At 40.1% G+C, this 23,526-nt stretch overlaps 1 protein-coding gene across 2 annotated transcripts in view; it reads right to left on the bottom strand.

Moving 5' to 3' along the window:
• LOC104057910 (visual pigment-like receptor peropsin) overlaps window positions 1–9,656 on the bottom strand; it is a 29,315-nt gene extending 19,659 nt beyond the window's left edge. Inside the window, exons 1-2 of one of the 2 annotated variants that reach the window (XM_009559343.2) lie at window positions 9,347–9,656; window positions 1,279–1,484 (exon numbers count right to left, since the gene is read on the bottom strand). In XM_009559343.2, coding sequence (XP_009557638.1) covers window positions 1,279–1,484; window positions 9,347–9,467 — 327 coding nt within the window. In that variant the 5' untranslated portion in view covers window positions 9,468–9,656. Of the gene's footprint in view, window positions 1–1,278; window positions 1,485–9,219 lie in introns of both variants that reach the window. The other variant, XM_054063569.1, reaches the window with a different exon arrangement.
• Between the last annotated feature and the right edge of the window lie 13,870 nt (window positions 9,657–23,526).

Genomic DNA, 23,526 nt, shown 5'->3' with positions numbered 1-23,526 from the left:
CAGTCTGCTGGGTCATAAATGTTAAGTGATGCCACAGAACCCAGTTCATGATTTCACAATGAATGACTTACACTGTCTTACATGGGAAGTCTGTAGCAAAGCTAGAACTGAACCTGGAGATCCAGATTTCACCTTTCCTTGCTTGATCATAGTTCCAGCTTTCCTTGAAACAGGGAAAAACAGGAATCTTTAATTCTGAGTGTAGGTATGAATTTTACAATTTGCAGGTTTATGTCTTTGTTTATCTGATGGCTTCAAAGGTTTCCATTAATAAAAATAATTTAAGAGATGTCCTCGAAGTTTCTCCTCAACAGGCCTTTGTTTGCAATTGTAGGTGTTCTTATTAGAGATTTTGTTGAGGAAATAATTAACTTAATTTTGATAAATCCTTTTCTGTCAAATGGCTATAGATATACATTTAAAACAAGAAAATAATTATTTTTTAGATCAAGCTACAGCTCCTAGGTTAATCTGAGTCTTGCGTGCAAAGTCTTCCTCTCTGGATAAACTGCACCTTTGTATTGAAAGGGAGGGGACATGAGCTGTAAACTTTCTTTCATCTACGTTGCACAACAGTTCAACTTCCTCTTATAAACAATAAAATAAAATAAAACAAAATAAAATAAACCTGCAAAACCAAAAAAAAAACCCACCAACCAAGAAAAGAGGATTATTTCTCTACCTTCTCTTTTAAGATGATCTTTCTTACACCTTGCCATACGCTATCCTGTCATTTTCAGATTTTTGATTCCCTCATGAAACAGATACACTAAGTATAATCCATCTCACAGATGTCACCAAAAGCACCAGGGAGCCAGGCTTGTGCCTATCTATCTATGGGATGAATTTCTATTCTGTCTCCGCAGGTGTGTTTCAGAATTTACAATAATAGCATTTTCTGAGTTCTACAACAACAGCTGCCTCCAAGTTCGTGGATGACTGTGCCGTTAAGTCACACATCCTACCACATGCACCAAACCAACCAAGAATTTAGAGATAAGGTTGAAGATTGAAGACTGATTTAGTAAAAAAATTTGTATGTTAAAATAGACATGCATACCGGAGTACTGTGCGGACACTTTGCTCTACAAACATTGTCAAGTAGGAGTCCACATTGCTTTAAGATTTATGAGTGCAACAAAAAAGATCATGCTGTCCTCTTGCAAGGTCAGTTAGTGTTTCTTTTCACTCTTTTGGGCCTGGCTGGTTATTTATACACAGTATATACACAGAAATACTTGTGCCTATTTTGTCTAATTAAGCGTAATCCAGCCTTACCTGGCAGGTCCATATTGATGTGATAATGAATCCATCATCTCTGAAGACATTGAAAATTTCAATGATCCCCCTTGAATAACCGAACACGGAGATACTAGCGTCTGATACCGCCAAGTTAAATGTGAGGTAGTCGGTGGGCTGCAGAAGATGTCTTTGTTTATACAGCACAAAAATCACAATGCTGTTTCCAAACCAAGACAGCCAACCTGGGGAAAAAAAATCCATGCAATCAAAAAGTAAATAAAACAAGAAGCAGTTCAGTGTGTAAACATGCACATCTCTTCTAAAATTATCCTTTCATTCAGCTAGAAACAAATTAAACCATATTATCCATTGGAAAACCTATGCATGAAATCTTTTTAAGTATCTGAGCACATTTTGGAAAAGGAACAGTGAATAACTGGCTATAAAACAGAACAAACACAAAGAGCTGCTGCTGCATCTGTCAAAGATCTGCTGTCTAAGGGCCTAGAGAAGTTTTTTTTTCCTAAGTGAAGAAACTCATTAAATGTAACACCAGGAAAAAAAGGAGGGGGGAAAGATTGGTAAAGTGGAGCAGAGACTAGAATCTGCCAAAAGCTCCAACTGTGTAGGTATGTTGTATACAATAATGGACACTGAAATTTCACGTGCATAGAGAGATGCTCAATTGGTTTCCTCTCAAAAAATGAAGCTAAAACAATTAAGTTTCTTCTCTTAGAACAGTCCAGGATCTCCTTGCTGCAAAGCCTGTCTCAGATGGGAATATTTTTTAGTAATACACTTGATAATCTATGTAAAGGAAACGGACCTTTGGGAAGCTTTAATGTCCTTTTAAAATTTATTTTTAAAGAAAGTTACGTCCCCTCTTACTCTCCAGGAACAGAGATGGCCAACTGGTATACATCTAGTTACATGAGGAAAATGCAATGGAGATGACTGTAAATATGGTGAAAGTCAGCCGCTCAGTTGAAGGGACCTAGAGTTTCCAAATATGCACAGCTATTGTTTCACCTATTCATGTAAGACCCTGGTAGCCTGCACTCCACTTTTTGGAATGATGTAGAGATGAATGACTTTTAACAAAACGCTTACTCTACAGCATCAGGCTGAGCCTTGAAAATGGAACTTAACCAGTGAAGTGGATGGCTGCAGGGTGGCTGCTGGAGTGGGGCTGAGTAGCAGGTTGGAGAGCACCTGCTCTCTGTCGGCTTACGTTTCCACCCCTCAAACCAGCTCTGCCACTGCTAACATAGGTGGCCTCACTGATAATAAATATATCTTCCTCTGGCCACTAGGTGACAATATTTCTTAACTGAGTTTCATATCCAGCTGCCGCACGCGCTTTAAGTCAGTAAATGTTTCTGACTTTTGTCTGAGTCTAGGTAATATAAACAGGCACAGCAGGGAGCTGGAGGAGGACGGCTTTGGGAGTGCATCAAGATAGTTTGCAATGCAAATGTGATAGTTGTGTTGTTTGTGTACATCGGCTCTACCTTCTCTAAGGCAAGATAGTTTTCAAGGCAGAAAGTATGGAAATATTTTCCCTGACAATATGAAGACGTAGTGATAAAATGGCAGACAAAATAACATGGCACCTCCTTTGCAAATAGCAGTATGTTATCAATGCAGTTTAATGGATAGGTGGGCTACCCTTAAAGAGTTGTACACTGGGAATATGCAGAGAAAATCCCCCTGAGCCTGAAGAGTAAGGGAGTTTTCAGTTAAAGTCTCTTATGGAAGAAAGTGAGCAAAAAGGCATGTTAAAAGCAATACACATATTTTAGACAAAGGCGACAGCGGCACGATATTTGTGATTGTTTTTGAAACCACATTCACACACTGAGAGTGGGAAGAGGAAAGCATTGAGAGGGAGAAAATTACTGAGCGTGTGCACAGCACTTCTGAGGACAGACACAATCCTTTGAACCAAAGCAGGTGGAGGACCTGCAAAGGCATACAGTTCTTTGTCTGAGCCCTCTGGGAAGATATTAATAGTCTGATTAAAAAAAAAATGGAGGAACTGAATGCTCAGTAAGATTTAGAGTAACTAGAGACAAAACCAGTCACTGCATGAAAATGAGATCAACAAGAGCAGTGACTGTGCACAATCAGATAGATGTGCTGGTCTAGGGTTGCTGACTATGTTGATCGACTGATTTTTCCAAAAAAACCCAAACCACCCCAAACAATCAACCCAACAACCCTCCACCCAAAACACAAAACCAACACGTCAAACCAACCAACTTCCCGCCTAAACCCTTACAGCACAATAGGGAAAAAGGTTGAAAATGCAATGTAGAGGAAGCACAGCAACAGCTCTCACACCCGGTGAGGGTAAGGATCTCCTCAACTACTTTGCAGGCAGTGTGTGCCTCAGGGTAGATCACAGGCAGATCAAGAGTTCAGAAAGAAACCTCTGAACTTTGAAGTGCTATAAAAGGTTGCCATCACCAGGTGTCATAACAATGAAGCAGATGATAGAAAACAAATAAACAACAGAACTGGGTTGTTTTTTTTTTTTTCAGGCTGTCAGCAACAATCACACACAAGAGCATATGAGAAAAAAAACCCCAACAACCAAACCCCAGATTTGACCCCAGCATCCCAAGGTAATCCTGGTGAGAAATGACAGGTTCCACCTGAGATAAAAACATGGCTGAGAGAGAAAAATAGCAGATAGGAATAAACTGAACACCTCCATCCAACATAAGGGTCAGAGAGGAATCATCCCATTTCCTCCATAAATTGTAATGCTGTCTGATATGGGCCACTCATCAATGAGAGATGTTGGCCCTTCTGAGGTGGCAAAATACACAGAAACCATACAATTACTGATGTTTATTAACACAGGGCAGGACTGAGAGCAGAAGAGAATAAGTTAAATGAGTATTGATAAATGCTCTATATCAAACAGCTAAGGAGTTACCTTGACTCCTCAGACACCCACAGGAAAGCACTCGGTGCCACATTTGCAAACATTGGGAGGTAGGAGAAGTAAGACAGACAGCAATATTTAAAATGTTATATTGACCTTATATAATTCAGTAGTAATCCTTCCCTTGGAGTAATACTCCCTTAACAGAGCATTTTAATCCACAGATATCAAAAGTACTGCACAAAAGAGGTTAATGGTGTTATCCGTGATTTCTCAGGGAGGCACATTAGTGAGGAACTAAAACCCTATCAACAACGTCCTGTATCAGCATGCTGCCCACCAGCCAGTGCAATGAAAGTGCTGAATAAATAGACAGCAAGAATAACTAGGGCTGTCGAAAACCCTTTTCCTGAAAACAACTTTGAACAGCAAGATTATATAGCTCTGGAAACTGCTAAAAGGGAACACAACAATTTTACAAGATTTCTGCCAAATCATTCATCCTAAGCATGCATACACACTCTTCTTTTTTCCTCTCGTGTACCTGAGATGGTCTTTGACAAGCAATAAACACCGGAGGCTGCATGCAATTTCATTGTTGCCATTAAATTTATGTTTTTGCAAAGTTAAATTTGGTACAAGGGAACTGAGAGGTTCAAGCTGGTCACATTTCCAATAGATGACTGCATGTGTGTCCAGCTAAGACAGGTTATTATGCTTTGTACTTAGACTTCTTATTAGACATTGTTGCATGACCTTTCCTTGTAAAATCTTACAGGAATGAATTGGGAAAATGAGTGCTTCATCTCATCCATCTGCAGTTTAAAACATACAGAGAGCCTTAGGTGGAAGAATTCAAGAAATAAGAGCAAAAGCAGAATGTTCAATGTCACATGATAAACTACACTTTTCCCTCAGCAAATAACTTTAGCTCAGAAATTGGATTGAGCTTCTAGATATAGAGCAGGCAGGAATAAAGTCAATTACTAATTCAACTACCTACACACAAGCATAAATGTCTGTCTGAAGACGTTTGCTGTTAAAGATTTTCAGAGCAGAAGACTTTATTAAAACGGTGGAAAAATCTGGAGAATTTACAAAGCTGTCATTACCTTTTGCAACTGTGAAGTGACCTTGCTCCGTTTTTCGTCTTCCCTGCTAATTATACATACACAATATCCTATCCAGGGCATATTGCCAGTTTTGGCGGGAAGGAGAAGAGTCATCATGTTTTAGACATGACAAAGCATGGAGAGATTAGTCATTCAATAAATGAAATCATTTTGTGGATGAATGTTTTGTGAATAGCTTGTTTCCTTTCCTACCTTCTCAGCTTTATCTGTCAAATTATGTCCCAAAACAATGCTTATTCTGTCACTTGTCAAATAACAGTGTACTGTTACAATTCAGAAACACGTGCCTTTTAAAATCATGTTTCGGTCTTGTAGTCTTCCAGTTTTCTAATGGGATTGGATTCTCAGCACACCTTTCTGAGTACTCACAAGTCAGAATTTGTTCTCTGACAATCTCTCATATTGACTTAAAATTTCTTTTTATGCCAAACGTTCTTTACAACGCTCCCCACTTAACTCTGTGAAACTAGGGGAAAGGAGGACTGAACAAATTGTGTATAAATGTAGAAAAGAACAATGTACTTAATAGTTGTGGAGAAAGAAATGCTTTATTTTTTCCCCTCCAGGTCTAGAGCTGACTTACCCAGGAGCTGTGGACAGTACTCTTAAATTGCACATAATGATCTAAACTATAAAAAGATTTTCACAGCACTATATGATTGTTTCTTTCTCTGAAGGTCATTATACAAACTTTCTGCAGACTCTACCCACAGGCGACCAGAGGTCGGCTGTAATGCTAGCAAGAGGACAAGCTCCCTCCTATCTTGTCAAAGACAGTTCTGGGATCATGGAAGGGAAGGATGGGAATAGAATGCTGCCTTCAGAAAGAGGATGCTGACACAGCTGAACTAATGAAGGGTAACACCGTGGCTGCCATCGCCTGCAGCTAATCCCTCTGACTATGCTGTGGTGGCTCTCACTGCTGTGAGACCGGCACTGCGTTTTCTCCCCCACCCTGCTGGTCTCCCATGGACTAAGTTAGCAGGGAGAGTGGTGGAACCGTGATTCAGACGCCAGGAAGCAGTGCAGTGATCTCAAAATCCATCAGCATTTACAAAATGCGCTCTTGCACCTAGATGAAGACATTAGAGTGCAATACCTATTCCAGCATGGTCCGTGAGCTCAGGTCTCCGTACAGTATTCTGAGAACCCCTCTGTCTGAATCTGACAGCCTGGCTGCTTTATTGTATTTGACACATACATCAGGGTCTTATCTGTCATGTATGACATCTGTGCTACCTGTGACATGAGAATTTCCAGAAGGGCACACGCAAAGAGGCCCCAGCTCAGCAAAGTGTGTCAGATCATGGTTCTTGGATATTAATATCTTCTGTTAAGATGTGTGACTGTTGGAAGACTTGGCTAAAGACTTGGGGTTTTTTTTTTACTTCATCCTGTGAAGGTGAGGTGATTTGGAGGTGCTCCTTGTACTGGGTAAATCACACCTATCACATACATACCTCCGGTGTTGCAAATGTGTCAGATTTTGCAAAAAATTGCACTGGTATAATTGGTTCCAAAATAGAAGAAAACTTGTAGTAATTACGTAAGTGTAATCACTGAAGCTGCTTTTCGCAGGCATCAAAACTCCCCTAAATGAAATATGAACATATATATATGAAAATATGCAACTTTATGTAAGGAAATACCCAGAGATTCCTGCAAACACAGGTACAGAAAGGTAATGTATGGACTGGCCTTTGTTCCCTGCAGGAGAAGGGCAAGAGAGTGTCAGTGTAACGGCTTACTTTGTTCTGTCACACCACTGCTCCCAGATAGACTGAATTATTGATGTACATAAAGCTAACAGCTGTAAATTGTTATGGCTGGCGCTTGCAGAAGTGCAGCAGGAGACCTTTGAGGAGAAAAAGACGTGGGGTCTTTTCTGATTTAGGTATTATTAGGAGATTTTTTTTTAAAGTTCCTGTAGGAAAAGGCGTACCTACCTCCATATTTTAACCAGATCCATGATACGCTTAACTTGGAGTAGTGGTATTACTGGTCTTGTATACTCTGAAAAAAATGCAATTTGAGTTCTGATTCTGGAGGTTAAGTTTCAAGAATAGCAGTTATGATATGTCAAGAACTTGTGAGCTTGGCAGAAGGATCTGGAACAATCGAAAACCAGTAGACATGCAACCTAAAAGCTCAGGCATCTATGTACTTTAAAAAATATTTGCTCAAAGATGTGGAGTCATCATTAGGAAGCAGCAGAGGGAAACGCCTCTGTTGGATGATTGATGGAAGACGTTTGAACTACCAGTCTGATGCAGAGGCAACAGTAGGAGAGATCAGTAGAGCTGTGGAAGTGTTAAATTAATATGAATAGTGATGGAAAGACCTTCTTTGGATGCTGTACTCAGTGCTGGATATAAGCCTAAAAAGAATGAGTCCAGATTGGAAAAGACAGTGCAAAAGGCTACGAGGTTGATAGGCTGGGATGACATGGGAAAGGATATTATGACAGCAGATAAATAAATAATAATATCTCCCCTCAAATCAACCAATGAAATAATCAAAAAAAGCCCTTCCTTCATTAGTATAGGAATGCAAATGTTGATCACAGGGTATGATTGCTCTTCCAGGAACACAGAGAGGCCAAAGGATGTTAATTGCAGGAAAAAAAACCCCAAAAGGAATGACAAAAAGGTATAAAGTTGGTGTGATCATTTCAGCTAAGAAGGGAAAGGTTCCTATCCAAGAGAGGAATAAAGTCAGGAACAGGTTGTCAATTGCAACAGTAGTAGCAACACCAAAAAACCTCCTAGCCAGTTATATGAGTAAGCATGATAGCTTTGTAAAAGAGATTATATATTGTCACAGCAGGAGACTACCCTTGCTGACCTGAGATGTTCTTTCTAGTCTTAAGTGCAGCTGATTAATTCATTAGCTGATGGTGCAGCCATTTTCCAGCCATTCATGAAGAGACACGCAGATGAACAGATTGGAACTAAATTGGAACAACTTTGATTTATCTTACGGCCATTCTTCTAATTAAGTTTCCCAAGATAGTGCCATATATTTTTCTACTAGAATCCCTGGTTTTGTTATAAACACAACTTTCTTTTCCCTAGTTCCTATTGGGGGGGGGGGGGGGGGGGAGAAAATCTTATGTAAACAAATTAAAATGCTTAGGATTTTACATTTACATTTTTTACATAGATGTTTTTAAAGCATTAGCTTAGGACTAACAAACTACTTGCGAAGTGTGATAAGCTTAGAAAAAGATAAAAATCTGCTTAGATCAATCCTTTAAAAACAGAAGCATTTTCGTATATTCTGCTTAGAAGAACAGATTTAATGAAAGTTATGTTTTATTGTATTTTTGGTTATATTTTTGGAAATTTTGATTACCTAGCAAACCTGCATCCTTTGAAATTTCATGAAGTTTCCTTGTATCCTGCAATAAGTCTGCCCCAAAGAGGGAACATTTAAACAAACAAACCAAAATTGCACTGGGATCAAAGTGAGCTCATACTGAGTGCCTTTCTCAAATCTTATGCACTTACAATAGCTGTCTTACAGCAGAACCAAAATAAACACATGGCATTGTGACCGCTAACACAGAATAATGTTCTAGTACTTAGGTCTTTCACCGATCCTGCTTAAAGAAGTTTATTTCTATGTGCATCAAACATTTAAATCAAGAGCAGTACAAATAGTTTAATTTTTTTAAGTTTTAAACTATTTTTTCTGTCTCTGCAGGAGGAAATTTTAGGATGCCAACTCACTGTCAGCATTCAAAACTCTGAAAATCACAGAACATTAATTTGGTGCTACTGAAACACGAGAAGGCACAGAAGTATCATGTACTTCTGATAAGGTACTTTTTTATCTCCCCACATATTAATTTTAATGAACATTAGTTAAAAATGTATAGGCTTGAGTATTCTTTTTCCTCGAGATTGCCGCATTGATTATTAATCTCTTTCTAACAAAAAACAGCTGTACCTTTTTTTATCTTGTAATAGCTGAAGAAAAGAAGTTGCATTTTCTAACATCCTGTTCCATTAGGGATGAAACTGAAGTGAACTAAACTATCTGTGAGCTTCCTCTCACATCCACGCTGAGTACATACCTAAAGCCAGTAGGTAGAAACCTATGATAGTTTCTCCTTGCTCTGTTACAGCTGCCTCTCTGCTCAGAAAACTGACGTTGTTGTTCCTCCAGGGTGCCTGCGGAGAAAACTGGACAGACATTTTCAGGCCAGCGTATGACCCAGGAATTTCCCTTTCCCCACTATGTTCCAGCAAAATAAAATAGTTCCAGCCTTTTCCTCGGTTTCTGCTCCCTATATTCAAGGGAGGTTTTCAATGCGACTAATGATCTAAAGAAGGAAATCTCAAGGGACAGGAGCTTTGCAGCCTTCTGACCAGTTCTTCTCCACTAATCCTATCTATTAATACAGCCTGTGAATCTACGGCCAGCCCAAGACAGCAGATTTCCTCTTATCCTTATTACATGCAAAAATCTTTAATGAAGAACAATTTATCCGACAAAAAGATAACTTTCTTTAAAAGAGGGTGACACCACATAACTACAGACTCACAGGCATATCCGAGAACATAGTGCATATTGATATGTTGATAAAATGACAGTACTTTTGTCTTTTTGTCTTCACTGAAGACCAGTAGAATTTTAGTTCAAATGAAATTGAGAGAAAATCACAAACAGATTTTTTTTTTTACAGTAAAAAACAATGGGGAAGCGTCACTGCCTGAGAAAGCGACTTTAACAAGGCAGAAGAAACAAGCTATGAAGTTACTTTACCAGCCAGCCAGCTGCTAATTTAAAAAGAAGGGAACTGATAGCTCAGGTTGAAAAAAAATTTTAGAGTCCTTTGAATTGTATTTTCAGCCTGCTGAGCACCCTCCACTGCTGATCTTCTACACCACAGGCAGTGCTGAGGTGGCAGAGAATGCTTCCTAACCACTTCCCTTTATGCACAAGCAGTTTTTCCGTGGTGTTTGGCACAGGCCTGGAAGTCCCAGTCTGAGTTTGGCATCTGCTGTCATACAAACGCTAATGCCCATAATTTTGATTAAACACGGACAGGGACAACCAGACAACTAGAAGAGACGATTTTTCATGTAAGTTGTTCAAAGAGACGGTATGATTTACATATATATGTGACCTATTTAGGCATTAGCACTTTAGTGGTAATAAGTAATGATCATTATTTCCCTTTTGCTACAATAAAAGACATATTTTTTGCCTTGATATCCTGAACTTGAATCTTGACTTTTCCAAGCTGCAAGTTTCTTTTGTTTTCATACAAATACTACAGCTCCACGGACACTTCAATTCAACTTTCCATTTCAATGAGAAAATTTTCTGCCAAGCCTTGCACATCGCAATAATAATGAGATGAAATAAAAAAAAAATAAAAATAGGATGAACCTTTGAATATCAACCAGAACCAAAAATAATCAATGTGAACTGTTTTCCCAACAGTCAAGCGTCCCTTTTGATGACTTCTTCCTCCCCCGATCTTCATGCACTACACTGAGTGACTTCATACCTTGACCTGTTTGCAGTTTTCTCCTTACTCCTCCCTCTGGTAGCATCCTTCAATAAAGGATAGAGACTTTGCAAACTCCTGTGGTTTGTCTCATGTGTCTGCAGGTCATTGTACCTCCAAGCGAGAGGAAGGCTCCCTCTGCAGATTATGGTTGCTTCGTTTCATGTCTCTCAGTGGTCACCAATTTTGTGGCCTCACAGAAATTATCCCTGAGTGCCTTTACTACCTTTGCAAAGTGCTTTGAATAGACTGGAGCAGTATACACCTTGGGCAGTTCTATAAAAAGGAGAAGAAAACTAAAATGCTGTGGTGATATGGGGAAATGACATTGTTTGATACTGCTAAGACTGTGGGTAGGCATGTGAAAAAAACTGATTTGGACATGAAAATCCCCTAAAGTACCCCTTTCCTAAATAGATGGGAGCTATAGGCTGGCTACATAGGAGGGGCATAAGCACTACAAATGTGCCCTGGGAGACTGGTGCTACGGCTGCTGCTATATGCTCCCTCTCTGCTTACCCAAACCTTTTATGGGTGAGTTTCTCCCTGCCGGGTGTAACAGAGCTTTGTGACCTGTCTCCTGTCAGCTGCGGGAAGAGTGGTACTGGAGACCTGGCCAGAAGGGTTTTCTCTCAGCAGATGGCAGATGATCCTCCTGCAAACTGCTCTCCACAGACCTTGGAAGGAGGGACTGCACAAACTGGCACAAGCAGATCGGGGCTAATCCTGCACACTACCCTGCTACCTGAAATCTATTGACCTCGCTGATGCAAGTAATAGCAGCACTCGAATTTTAAGACTATCAGTAAGCCACATTTTCAAGTCTAACAGAAGATGAAACTTCTATGCTATGAATACAAATATTATGAATAAATATAATGAATATAAGAAATTAATTCTCCTGGCTGCACTTGAGAGTTTAATGTAGCTGTTACTGGAAGGTTAATGAAGGAAGAACCCTTTGAAACAGGATACCTGATTAAAGCGTGAGATTAAATGACCGGGTTGTGACACGACAAGTCAATAAAGACCTTTTTATGGGCATTCCAAACCAACCAATGGTCTCTAAGTGGCCAGCAAAGCCAATTTAGAGCAGATATAAGCCAGCAGGTAGCGCCTATTCGGTCTGCTAAAAAAGTGCAACAGCCTTCTAATCCCTAACCACCTCTCTAAATGCTTTCAAAGTGACATATATACAAAGTGACATATATCACAGCAGCATCACTGGCCTGGCTAGTTACGTAGGCTTCAGTTTACTGACTGTTTTCAGTACATTGAAACAAAAAAATCCTAAGAATTAAAATTTGCGTGTGACAAGAATCTCATGATATATGTTTCAAACAAGCACCTATTTTCCCTGAGGAGCACTGAGAACTAGGCAGTTGCTAAAGGAATGATTTTGTCCGAAAGCTACTGTAAGTTCTCACAGTGCTATTTTTGCATAACACCTGTTACACATGGATTAAAGAAAGGGACAAAAGAGGGAGGAGGCTAACGGAAAAATATACAGAAGGGGTGGGTTAAAATAAACCATAAGTAGATGGAAATTAGCTCTGTGGAATAAAAACATAGTTTTGTCTTAGGAAGCTGTAACATTTTGTCAAATTTTACAGAAATAAGAATCACAGGGATTTTAAAGCAAATCTAGTATGGCAACATCTCTATGCAGACTTTTTTAGTATATTATTTCAATTTTTAGTTCATATTTTTCATTATAATATTCACTATAAAATGAAAAAACTGTCCATGTCTAACAAAATACCACTTAGTCTTGCAAAGACTGATCATGCAATGATCAGTTACACCTATGGAATTCATTGAGGTAGCCAGAAAAAGAATTTTGCATCAGTAACACGATTTTCCAAAATCAGATCATGTACTGTTCCCTGCTTCCAAGAAAATACACTTGTTTTGCACAAAGTCTTTTCTAATGACCACTGAATTAGAAAAAAAAATCCTATAAACAGGTCAGATCAGTGATGCTTAAAACCTGTCAATGGATGAATGCGAGTGATCACGCTAGCTGCATGCCACATGGAATAGCTTACCTGCTAGAAAGCAGACCTGAATCTGCTTTTTGTTGCTGAGGTTAACCGGTGGTGACATAGTGACTTCCAATTTTATAGCGGAAGACCACATCTTAAATACTTAAATTGAAGAGTGATCATAGATGGTCGAGTATGTTTCATTTTAGGTTTCCAAACATAACTGTCTAACCCTAGACTGTTCCCTTGCCTGTGACATTTTAGCATTAAATTAAATGCACTCAATACATTCTCTAGTCGAATGTCCAAACCACACTTTAGCTCCTCTGTTAGGTTACTTGCCAAATTCAGTTAAGAAAATGATTATATCATTTAATTAATACCTGGTAAAATCCATGCTTCTGCCATGATTTTAATGGAGTTTAGTCTGCTCTGCTTCATATTTTACTCTTATTCTCATCAATCTTGAAAACTAATGTTTCCCTGAGGAATTGCATTCCATAGGTTTTGACAGATTTAGAAGATTACCTGTCAGAAAAAATGCTTGGTTAGCGCTTATTACTGCAATGTACAGTTTGAAATTAACAATTTCTCAGGGAACATTTTGTTTACATGAAAACAGACTATCTTGCAGCTTTGAATAGATGTACTTTCGTATTGAAATATGATTCAAGAGAAGGCAAAACTGCCTTGTGCAGATTAGATGGCTGAAGCTTATGTATTATTTAAACTCCTTGCTCTGAACTGAACTTAACACTGAGTAGGTTAAGTGATGCTAAAGAAAACTAAAACTCTTTGGGCATCTGAATCAATTCATGAGAGGTTGCAGCGAGAAGCAGGAAGTCCTGCTTCTGAGATGATAGTTTCCTAAGGAAGAGAAGGGACCAAGAACTCTCAGTAGCCACTGAGAAAGGGTAGAAATTTGTCTGGAAGGCAGGAGCTTCTCTGAGACATGGAGGAATTTAAGATTTGAGCACCCGTATTTTCAACCTGCCTTCATGAGTTGTACTAGTTGTTTTATATTAAAATTGTTATTGTAGTTCCTGCTCTAGCAAAACTTGGCTTTTTCACTTTAAAAGCTTTCCAGACATCCTTGGTGAGCTCATTATAGCGGCAGGATTAGACATACCTATTTCAAATCAGTGGCTGACTTGGTGTCCTGTCGCTGGGGCAGTTTTACTGTCTGTGCTGCAGCAGCACTTCAGTGCTCCAGTTGAGAGGGAAACCTCTCAACTATTTTTCCACATATAAGGACATGCATCCTATCTCTACCTGCAATTTCATGCAGAATTTATGGACACTGTAGATATTGTGAACAATGAAAATGGAAGAAGATGCTACTTCTTATAAACCGGATCAAAACCCAAGCTACCCTTTGCAGTCAGGTATGTTCAATATAAAACATGCTTGATGATTGCTAGTAGCAAATGACATTCTATTACAAATTATTGTGCACAAACATTTTTTTTTTCTTGAGGAAGTGAAATTAATTCCTTTAGTGCTGGCTCAAAAAGGCAAAATATACTGGTGTTTTTTTCTACTTACCAAATGCTGAAGAATGTTAAAAGAGGCAGGTGCACTAAATGAACTGTCACTTTGACTTATGTGAAGAAATCACTCTCTGTGGAAAAGGCAGATCCTCCCCCCCCGGCAGGACTTTAATGTCAGGAGAATCTTAAACTTGCATTCTAGGGACTGAGCAAGCTATTGCAAATCCAGTGAATCAGAGAATTATACAGGGGGAAAAAAAGGGAAACATGAAGCATCTCAAAACCTGTTTCACTTATGACATAAAAAAAAAAATTAGTATGAGAAAAAGCCACAATAATAATTCAATAAAACACACATTTTGTAATATTTACCCTTTTCCTTGATGTTATACTTACCCTTACACTCTTCCTCTCAAGGTCTTTGGGTTGTTGGCTTCAGTCACAGAGAGGGAATGGTTACAGGGAGCCATTAGTTTTCCTAGATTCTTTTCTGGAAGGAGTATGATGGTGGTGGTAGAGGTTTCTCCCTCTTCTTTGCCAGGAGGAGCATGAAGTTGAAGCTGCTGATATTTTCCTTCTAAGGTCCACTTGGACCTATTTTCTTACGTTTTCTTTCATGCTTTACACCTTGCTCTTTTTATTTGGCCTGCAACTCCAAATGAAGTCTGAATGTACTATATAAAAAGTATCCTACACACGATGTATGCTTATCTATTTTCTATGCTACCTATAAGCTGGTTTTGCCTTGCTACCAGTTTTACATTTAACTGTTTGCTGTTGAGCTGAAGCCCTGAAGCCTCCACTGACATCCTGTGCCCTCTTCTCTTACCCTTCCATGTCTGAACTCCTCTCCCCTGCACCCTAAGCTGCCGCAGGCAAGCCCTCCCCGGCCAGGCCAGGCTTACAGCCTCCTGCAACCTTAGGATGGTGTCATAAATGTTTCATTCTACACAGAAGAATTACTTGTTACTCCTGGCTGTACATAAACGGTGGTTATATCCCATGATTATGTAAATACATAAAACAAATCAGAGAATAGTCACTGGATAATTAAAAAATCATTGCTGTCCTAGCTAAGCCAGCTGCAAAAAACATTCCGGGCAGGCCAAGGCAATTTGAGGCAAAGTGAGCCCAATGTGCCTTAATGTTAGTACATAGCCTGTGGCGCACAACTAGCAGTAGCAATAACTGTAATTTTGGGGCTACAGGTTGCATAGATCAGGCAGTAGCTGGATAGAGTCGTGTTGGCGTCAGTGAATTTTCATTCATTCATTTTAAAATTATATAACAAAGCAAACCTCCTGCTTAACTCCATTTAATCTTGTCCTGTGTCAAATTACACACAGACTGATTCTGACTACTTCAAAAAAAGTGTAGGTTTCCTTTTGCTTCACACACTTGGCTCCGATATCCAAACTAGCAAAACAACACAGACTATTATCTGAACATGCTCATAAAAGTCTGTACGTGGGCAGCATAAATAAGAATAAAACCCAAGGCACTATGCTTTCATTCCATTGCCTTTGCCATCATGTCTGAGAAGAAAACATACAAGGATTCACTCTTCACTACTTTTATTTAACTTGTGCTTGCCTTGTGCAAAGCATCTAGAAATTACAAGGTATTAAGATACACATCCTACAACTTCCAGTTCAAGCTTCAGATATGTTGGCTTCCCAGAGCTTCATTCAAATTGATGAGCTTTCCAAAGACAGCCACAACTAGAATTTAATGCTGGATTAAAAGAATACAACTGGAGAAGGAAATCACTGAAAATATAAATAATCGTAGCCTGGTGTCAGCTGAATCTACTTCATTGTTTCCAGGTACCAGTTGCTATTAGGAACTGTGTATCATAGAGTCTTGTGAAATCTTTACTACTACCACTCCAACAGGTGTGGGAGCCAATAACAGAGATGTCTCATAACAATAACCAGTCTAGGAGACTGCTATAGCAGAGGAATCCTATTCAAGCTGATTCTGTCTGCTCTTAACGTTTCCAGAACTTTCTGCAATATAGTTTTTGTTTTTCTGTAGTTGGAAATTAGAAAGAATGCACCCTCTCAGGATGCTGAAAAGGAAAGATGCTTTTTCTTCTGGTATCTAGTTTAAGCTCCTGCACATCCCATGGGCTGACAGGACTAATGGACATTTCCAGAGTACCATGACTGTCACTCCCCAAAATGCGTTTAGAGCTTGGAAATAGCTATAAGTGGTCAAAGAACCTGCCACAAGCTATATAGCAGTATAGAATTACATCAGAAGTATAAAGATTTTAAGGTAAACCAGCAAATTCTCCTTACTTCTTATGTGTTGTTCCTTACCATCAAATATTACACCTTACTTTTCTCGTATGCTAGGCTTTGACTCATACATCAAAGTATCAGCACTCACAGGCATTTATGTCTAAACTCCTAAGAAACAGGAAAATAGAAAACTCCTTCCCCATCACATGAATTAATTAGCTTCAGGATAATTCTTTTCCTTAGATCAAAAATATATTAAAAAAAAAAAGATAAAACATTTACACAATGGTAAAGGTCCCTGGTTGAATAGGATATATGAACGTAACATTAATGTCCATGTTCTGGAAAGTTAGTGGGGACTCTATTTTTGGACAAGTCATTTTAGTTTCTCTTCCAAACGTGGGCAAGGAGTGCAATTCCTAGAAAAGAAAAAAGAGGTTTGGGCTACTACTAGGTACTTTGTGTCTCTTTGGTGTTACTGCCAAAGGACTACTGTATAAATCCCAGGGTAAAGAACATGAGTCACAGACATTATGTCCTTACAGTTTTAACAGAAGTATCATTATGTCACAGAATACAAGTGTTTCGTGCAATGACTCCAGTCCGGCTCAGAATTTAGGTTGACATTTCGTAGCAGTCAGCTTTCTGCCAATATAGTGCATATACAGTGTCTTATAACAAAAATTAAAGTATACTTGCCCTATTAGAGAGTCATACATTTATGTAAGCAGTGGGATTTTACAGAAGAAACTTTGACCCTAATAAACTTTTTTATTTAGTAAAGACAAAACTCATGCTTATTTGCAAAAAGGCAGGTGAAAGAAAGTAGAAAATTTCACAATCCCTGTATTGCCAGAAAGCTCTGTCAAGTGTTAAGGTTCTTTATCTCTACCTTAGAATATCTGGGAAGTACTATAGGTACCTTATTGATTACCCTATAGATAAAACACAAGTAGCTGATGGCTTCAGACAATGCGCCTCAGGGTCAGGTGAGGAGAGGCAGCACTACTGCTCCACTGACCTTCCTGCACCTGAGTCCTGTAAATAGCACCACCAGCTATGCTTCATCCCTGGAACATGCAACGAATTGCTCATGCATCATGAATTTGCTATACAAGAACTCCAGATTTAAGACAGATACAGCATGCACACACCCATACATATTTGCTAAATAAGTCTGGAGGGAAAAATGAAAGCACAGAGGCAGACGCCTGCATCTGTTGTAGCATCCCTTCCTAAAGAAAAAGCACGGGTGCCATCACTCTGTCAGCCTGCCCCTCTCTGGCAAATTTGAAGCTATGTGCTGTTCCCAACCATGCGCAACAGCAAACAAGTAGTTTCAGATGTATGGACTGCAAAAGGTTTCAGGAAAACTTTCTCACCCTTTTACAATGCCAACGCAGAGTTACTAACGTGCTGTGCTAACTTCTTCTGTTAAAAGGACACTGAGGGAGGGCAACAGTAATACCTGTCTGTGTCCTTCACCATAAGGTCCAGATCAACAGTTTTTCAGAAGACAGAGACACCATCACCTCAGCAGTCTTCAAGATGCCACAGTTGTACACAGAAAGCCTACAGACGTCAGCCTTTCTCATGGTAAATATTGATGCAAGAGATATCTAAACATGTGTCTAAAGATAGAAAAGACAGATATATCTAATGACATCTCAAAAATATTCCTAATTTTTAAATCTTCAAGTAGTTCACATTTCGAAGTTGATCTTCTTAACAAAAGGATATTTACACTGCAGCTTCAAATGCAAAGGCTGACAACGATGCTGTCTGAGAATCTCACATTACTTTGTCAGGGCCTTCTTTAGGACCCGTGAGAGGCATCTGTAGCTTCTGCTGAAGAACTACCAGGGCTGCAAACAGCTTTTCTAAGTGACTGAGTGCCAGAGTAAAGTAGCATTCCTATAAGAGAAAAAGACTCAGAACAACACAAACCCAACAGAGGAGAAAACATCATCTATTCTCTCTCTGGTAAGTTTTAAAACGCCAGTACTTTTTGCAGGGACTCAGCTCTGATGGCACTTTAGGGAAATGATGGAAGCAGATAATTTCTCAGAGAAGAAAGAGCAAAGAACTCCAGCAGGGACTTCAGGGCTGCTTGTCTGAAAAATACAGCCTCCCTGATCTTGCAAATGAATGGCAAATTTCTTCAGCACTTCAAAAGAAGCAGCATTGGCTTTTCAAGGCTGTTTGCTTGGTGTATAAGTAAATGGGCTGCTTATTTGCGCAAGAGCATGAGCTGCCAAGTGAGGTTAGAAGAGGTAAGGAGTTACATCAAAACTGCGCAGCTTGACAACATGAGGAGGAGGAATCAGGCAATGCACTACATACCCGCTTTCACTTATAATTGTTTGAGCAGGTCAGCCAGGGCTGTATCTGCTGAAGGGAGAACAGAGACCATCACTGTTCATAAACACACAGAAACTGAGCTCTCAAAATGCTGTCAGCCGGTCTTTGGGTCACTTTACCAGCGCAAACTGCAAAAGTAAAGCCTAAAATTTGAACAGCGTTTTTCATCATTAGGGTGCCAAGGCTTTCCACAAAGGACATTTTATTTGCCCAGGCAAACTCAACAGCCAAGCTCAGGTCTTGGTCACACATCAGCCAAGTGATCTGAGCCTTGTCTGTATCTGTTGTGAGTTTTAGGGATCTTTTCTCATACAAGGTCAGAGATCAAATGTATTTGCTTCCTCATAAAGTTTTCAAATATATTCTGTCACCTGAAAAGGAGAATTGTAAAGCTCAGAGCTGCCGAGACGTTTCTCTAAAAGCCTACAAAAAACTGATCCTTTAACAGCCTGGCTGGAAAGAGGAGCCAGTAGAGCTATCTGTACTGTGGTAGTAATACTACTATCCTTCTCTCCAAAATTAATTGAAAGCTTTTATTTCTCTCTCTCTTTTTTCTCTAACTTCCTCTCTATCCTTCCACAGCTTCTCGCGGCTGTTCTTCTGTCACCATACCACTTCAAAACACACCTGCACGCACCACTCACAAGATCTGTGTTTGTGCATGAAATTCAGTATGCCCTCTAATTATAGGTTGGAAAACAGGGTATTTACCACAGCAAGGAATTAACCATGAGTCAGGACAGTATTTTAGAGATAAAAACTCGATTATAAAAACTGTGCCTTTAGGCATCTCTGTGGCTGTGTATTTGGGGGGCAATGGTGATACAGCTACGAGAGCTCGCTCAGGATGGCAAAACTCTAGCAGTCTATTGGAGAAGACTGAAGAGTTTATTTCACCTTTAAATTTAGTTTCAGTCTCTATAAAGAAAATACTAAATTTTGCCTTTGCTATCATGTCATGCCATCACACTATTGCTACACATACGCATGTTGTGTTTTTTAGCTGGATTAATGATAAAAAAGAAAATACACCAGCACAGGGAATCTTTAAAAGAGTTGGCCAAATGTTTTTCATCATAGCAAAATTCTTGATTTGAAAATGCTGCTGATAAAGAAATGTTCACTTCCACTTATGGCAAGATGAAGCCACACTGAACGATATCCAGGTAATTCCGAGTGACAAACTCACACAAACGATATCCATCTGTCATAGAAAGAGATGGTGCCCCTGTTCTCTGAGAGGTTCCTCCTCTCCCCACAGCAATACAGGCAGCCAGGTCATTCACAGCATGGCAGCTGAGATGGCTGTCTGCAGAAATGCTGGATTTTTCACTCTGTGTTTGAAATTTCTGCGAAGAAAAGCCACCAAAAGCAGGAAACTGAAAATACATGACTACAAAGACCATAATCAGATGCTAGACAGGAATGAAAATCTTCTCACCTGCACAGACAGCAGAGGGAAAACATCTTTCAGATGCTCTCTCAACACTGATTCTGCGATGCAGTTAACCGCTGAGGAGTCTGCACAGCACTGTGGGCATGAAGAGTGGCAAGGTCCGACTGGACACATCCAATTCAGAATTATCCTCCTCAACCTGTAAATCTATAACCTAAATCTGTGTCCGTTATGAAATCACATGGATCCTGCCAACAGCCTGTTGTTCCTTCTCCTACACATACTTGGTAAAATCACAGGGAAAAGGAGGAGGTATGCCTCGGCAGAACGGTTTTTGATCTTACCTCTGGTCTGACACCTTCAATGATGGTAGATCTGGTTTGTGTCTTTTTCTTCCTGGTTCAGGTCTTTCCACACATAGTTTTGGTTTCTGATGCCAAGCACCTCCACGCCAGTCACCAGGCACTATGCTCTCTCTCTCACTTTAGACATGGAAGTGCCCCAGCCTAACCCCATCAAACGCAAACACTGGGAAGGAGGCTGTCTCCCATACTGTAGGAAAATGGGTTCTGCAGTATAGAAGAGCAGAAGCCCTTCTTCGAGTACTATTTCTGGCACAATCTCAGATTATCCACCTCTGTGACATAAAAATGTGTCATCCTAGCATTATATTCTATCAGGATATTTTCCTATTTTCCTTCAAGTACTGAAAATGACTTGTTGGACTCCAAAGTGACATGACGTCAAACAATTGGGCAAAGACATTCAGGACACCTTCCATCACCTGCACAGGGAAAAGAATGGACAGAACCAGACTTTTTTTTTTTTTTTTTTTTTTTTTTTTGTCAGACTGCTCCAGAACAGCAATTAACACATTCCTGTGTGGGCTAACACAGGTAGCCAGGAAAGCCTACTTGCCAGAATGCTACTAACAGCTTTTAGAGAGTTTCATGCCTTGTCTGGTACAAGGCTCTCCAAAACTGAGTCATATGAGCTCACTATTTTAGCAAGACACTTGAAATTTATAGCATCCTTTTTTTCCTCCTTGTGAGGTTGAGATTTTCCTTCATGTTACTCTCCTACTTTGCTACTTCTGTCATTGTGAAGCTGAGGACCCCATCTACAAGCTGCCTGAAGGAGCCCAAGTCTGCTTTCCTGAAATCCAGGGCTTTCTCTGGGTCACTTGCCCTCATGCTGAATGCTTCATTCCTGGTTTTATGCCTTGTTGAGAGTGTCTGGTCTCTGGCGATCCCTAGGTGTTGTAACTTCCTTCCCCACAGAGGATACGTGTCCTGCTCTTTTGTGGTTCCCACTTATGTCTTGCTCATCTCACATCTGGTGGATGCTGCACGCTCCTGACTCTTCCACTGTATTCCATGTAGAGCACGTTGTGCCTCTCTGACATCCGTCCTGCCTTTCTGATCCCACATGGAGGGGCTGCACCACAGCTGATGACACTGACCACGGAACCAACCATGGACCGCTACAAGGGACTTAGAAGAACCCTGGATGTAAAAATTGAGTATTGTTTCAGATGAGATGACAGCAAACTAGCTATAAGTAAATGAACATAAACATTAAAATGCTAATGACTGGCTCCAGGCAGTGAATGCTGTCAGACAGGCACCGAATTCCAGGGAAAGTGAAGAACATTACAGCTGTGCATCACACTGCAGTGATTCCATCACACTGCAGTGATGGATCATTTAGCTTTGATGACCTTGGGCAATGGTATCTCCCCAGAGTTTGGTAAGAATTAAATATGTACCTAACAGGCAGCATTACAAAAAGATTACATACCTCACCCTCAGTATTTGATGCCCCAGAGAATGAACTCCCATACAAACTACTATTTGGTAAAGTATTTGGAGCCCATCCCTTGCGCATGACTCTGCAGTTAAGCAAATTATCATATTGTAATAAGCTTTGTAAAACATGGCTTTTATTCATAATGAATAAGAATACACTATGCTTTTCCCGTGCTTGTACTTAGATCTTCATAGAGTGATGTAGTGTGAATAGTTTATCTTTGGACTTCATCTTGAACTGTAATACTCGAACTGACGGAGGATGCCTCAAACGTGACTGCTTGCTGCCATCGTGTGGCAGCTCCATGTATTTCAGGCTGACACTTGCAGAGAGAAAACATTCCTTCAACGGTGTAATTTTAGAAAGAACCCTGACTAACTCATATTATTTTTAAATGCCACCGAAGGGAAGCTAATCGTCTGTAAGTGGAACTCACCAGATCCTAAACGGGGCCGGGCCATTACCACGATTTTAGCAGAAATTACTCTTCTAAGCAGAAAATAAAGACCAGATGAGAAAGGACTCCGGTTCCCCTTTTACATGGAGACGCATCGCGGTATTCAGTGGTCTAGTTTCAGAAAGGATGCTAACCCTAACCTAGCTCTAACAACATCACCCTGTCAGTTCCCGAATGCACAGGGGTAAATACAGGGATCTTCCTGCTGGTGTCCTTAAAAGGAAAACCCATCAGATGTCTCAAATGAGCCCTCTGCTAAGACTGCAGCCACACACAATAGCATTGTTCTGAACACTGAATGGGAGGAAGGAGGGTATAAGGGTAAAAATATCAGTGGATGGTCAACAGGCTGTTACTTTCCAAAGCTCTATTCCTCATATTGTCCCCCCAGTTTTAGTCTTCTGAGGGAGAAATAGTCACCCAGGAACACATGGGAACCTGCAGACTGACAGCAACATGCTTTTTAACTTCAGGTGAGCAGGAGATTCCAGAAACAGACAAACTGGAGGCTTAAGAGATCCCAGCCTGAAAAAGCTTGAACTCCTTGAAACACTAGAGTGACCGTCACGTCCTCGAGAAGCTACAGTTTGCAAGAAAAGACCAGAACTGTTGAAGTGTGGCACTTAAATCTTAACCTTGGACAAGACTACGATATGGGACTGAGAATACAAATCTGACTGGAACAGAGAGAAGCAGAGAGTCTTCGAGAGGTCTGTGACCCTGCGGGGCCTGACAAACATGGCCATGACTGAGATCCAGATTTCTAGAACTGTGTTCTTGTTAAGAGAGCCAAAGACTTCATGGGGATGGGAAAGTAGCCGGTATTCTCTGCAAGACTGCTGTGTCCTACAGAGTGAACCCCAGGAGACTTTGCATGTAGTAATCCATAGTCTCCTTTAGCAAGACACTCTCCACACTGTGTCCTTCACAGGCAAAATTGCATTCATTTGTAGAAGCCATGAAACAATACACTTTAGGATTCACAGCATTATT

The sequence above is a fragment of the Cuculus canorus genome, chromosome 3 (assembly GCF_017976375.1).
Source record: "Cuculus canorus isolate bCucCan1 chromosome 3, bCucCan1.pri, whole genome shotgun sequence".
NCBI lineage: Eukaryota > Metazoa > Chordata > Aves > Cuculiformes > Cuculidae > Cuculus > Cuculus canorus.
The sequence above is the reverse complement of the archived record's forward strand: the minus strand, read 5'-3'. Positions and strand labels throughout refer to the sequence as shown.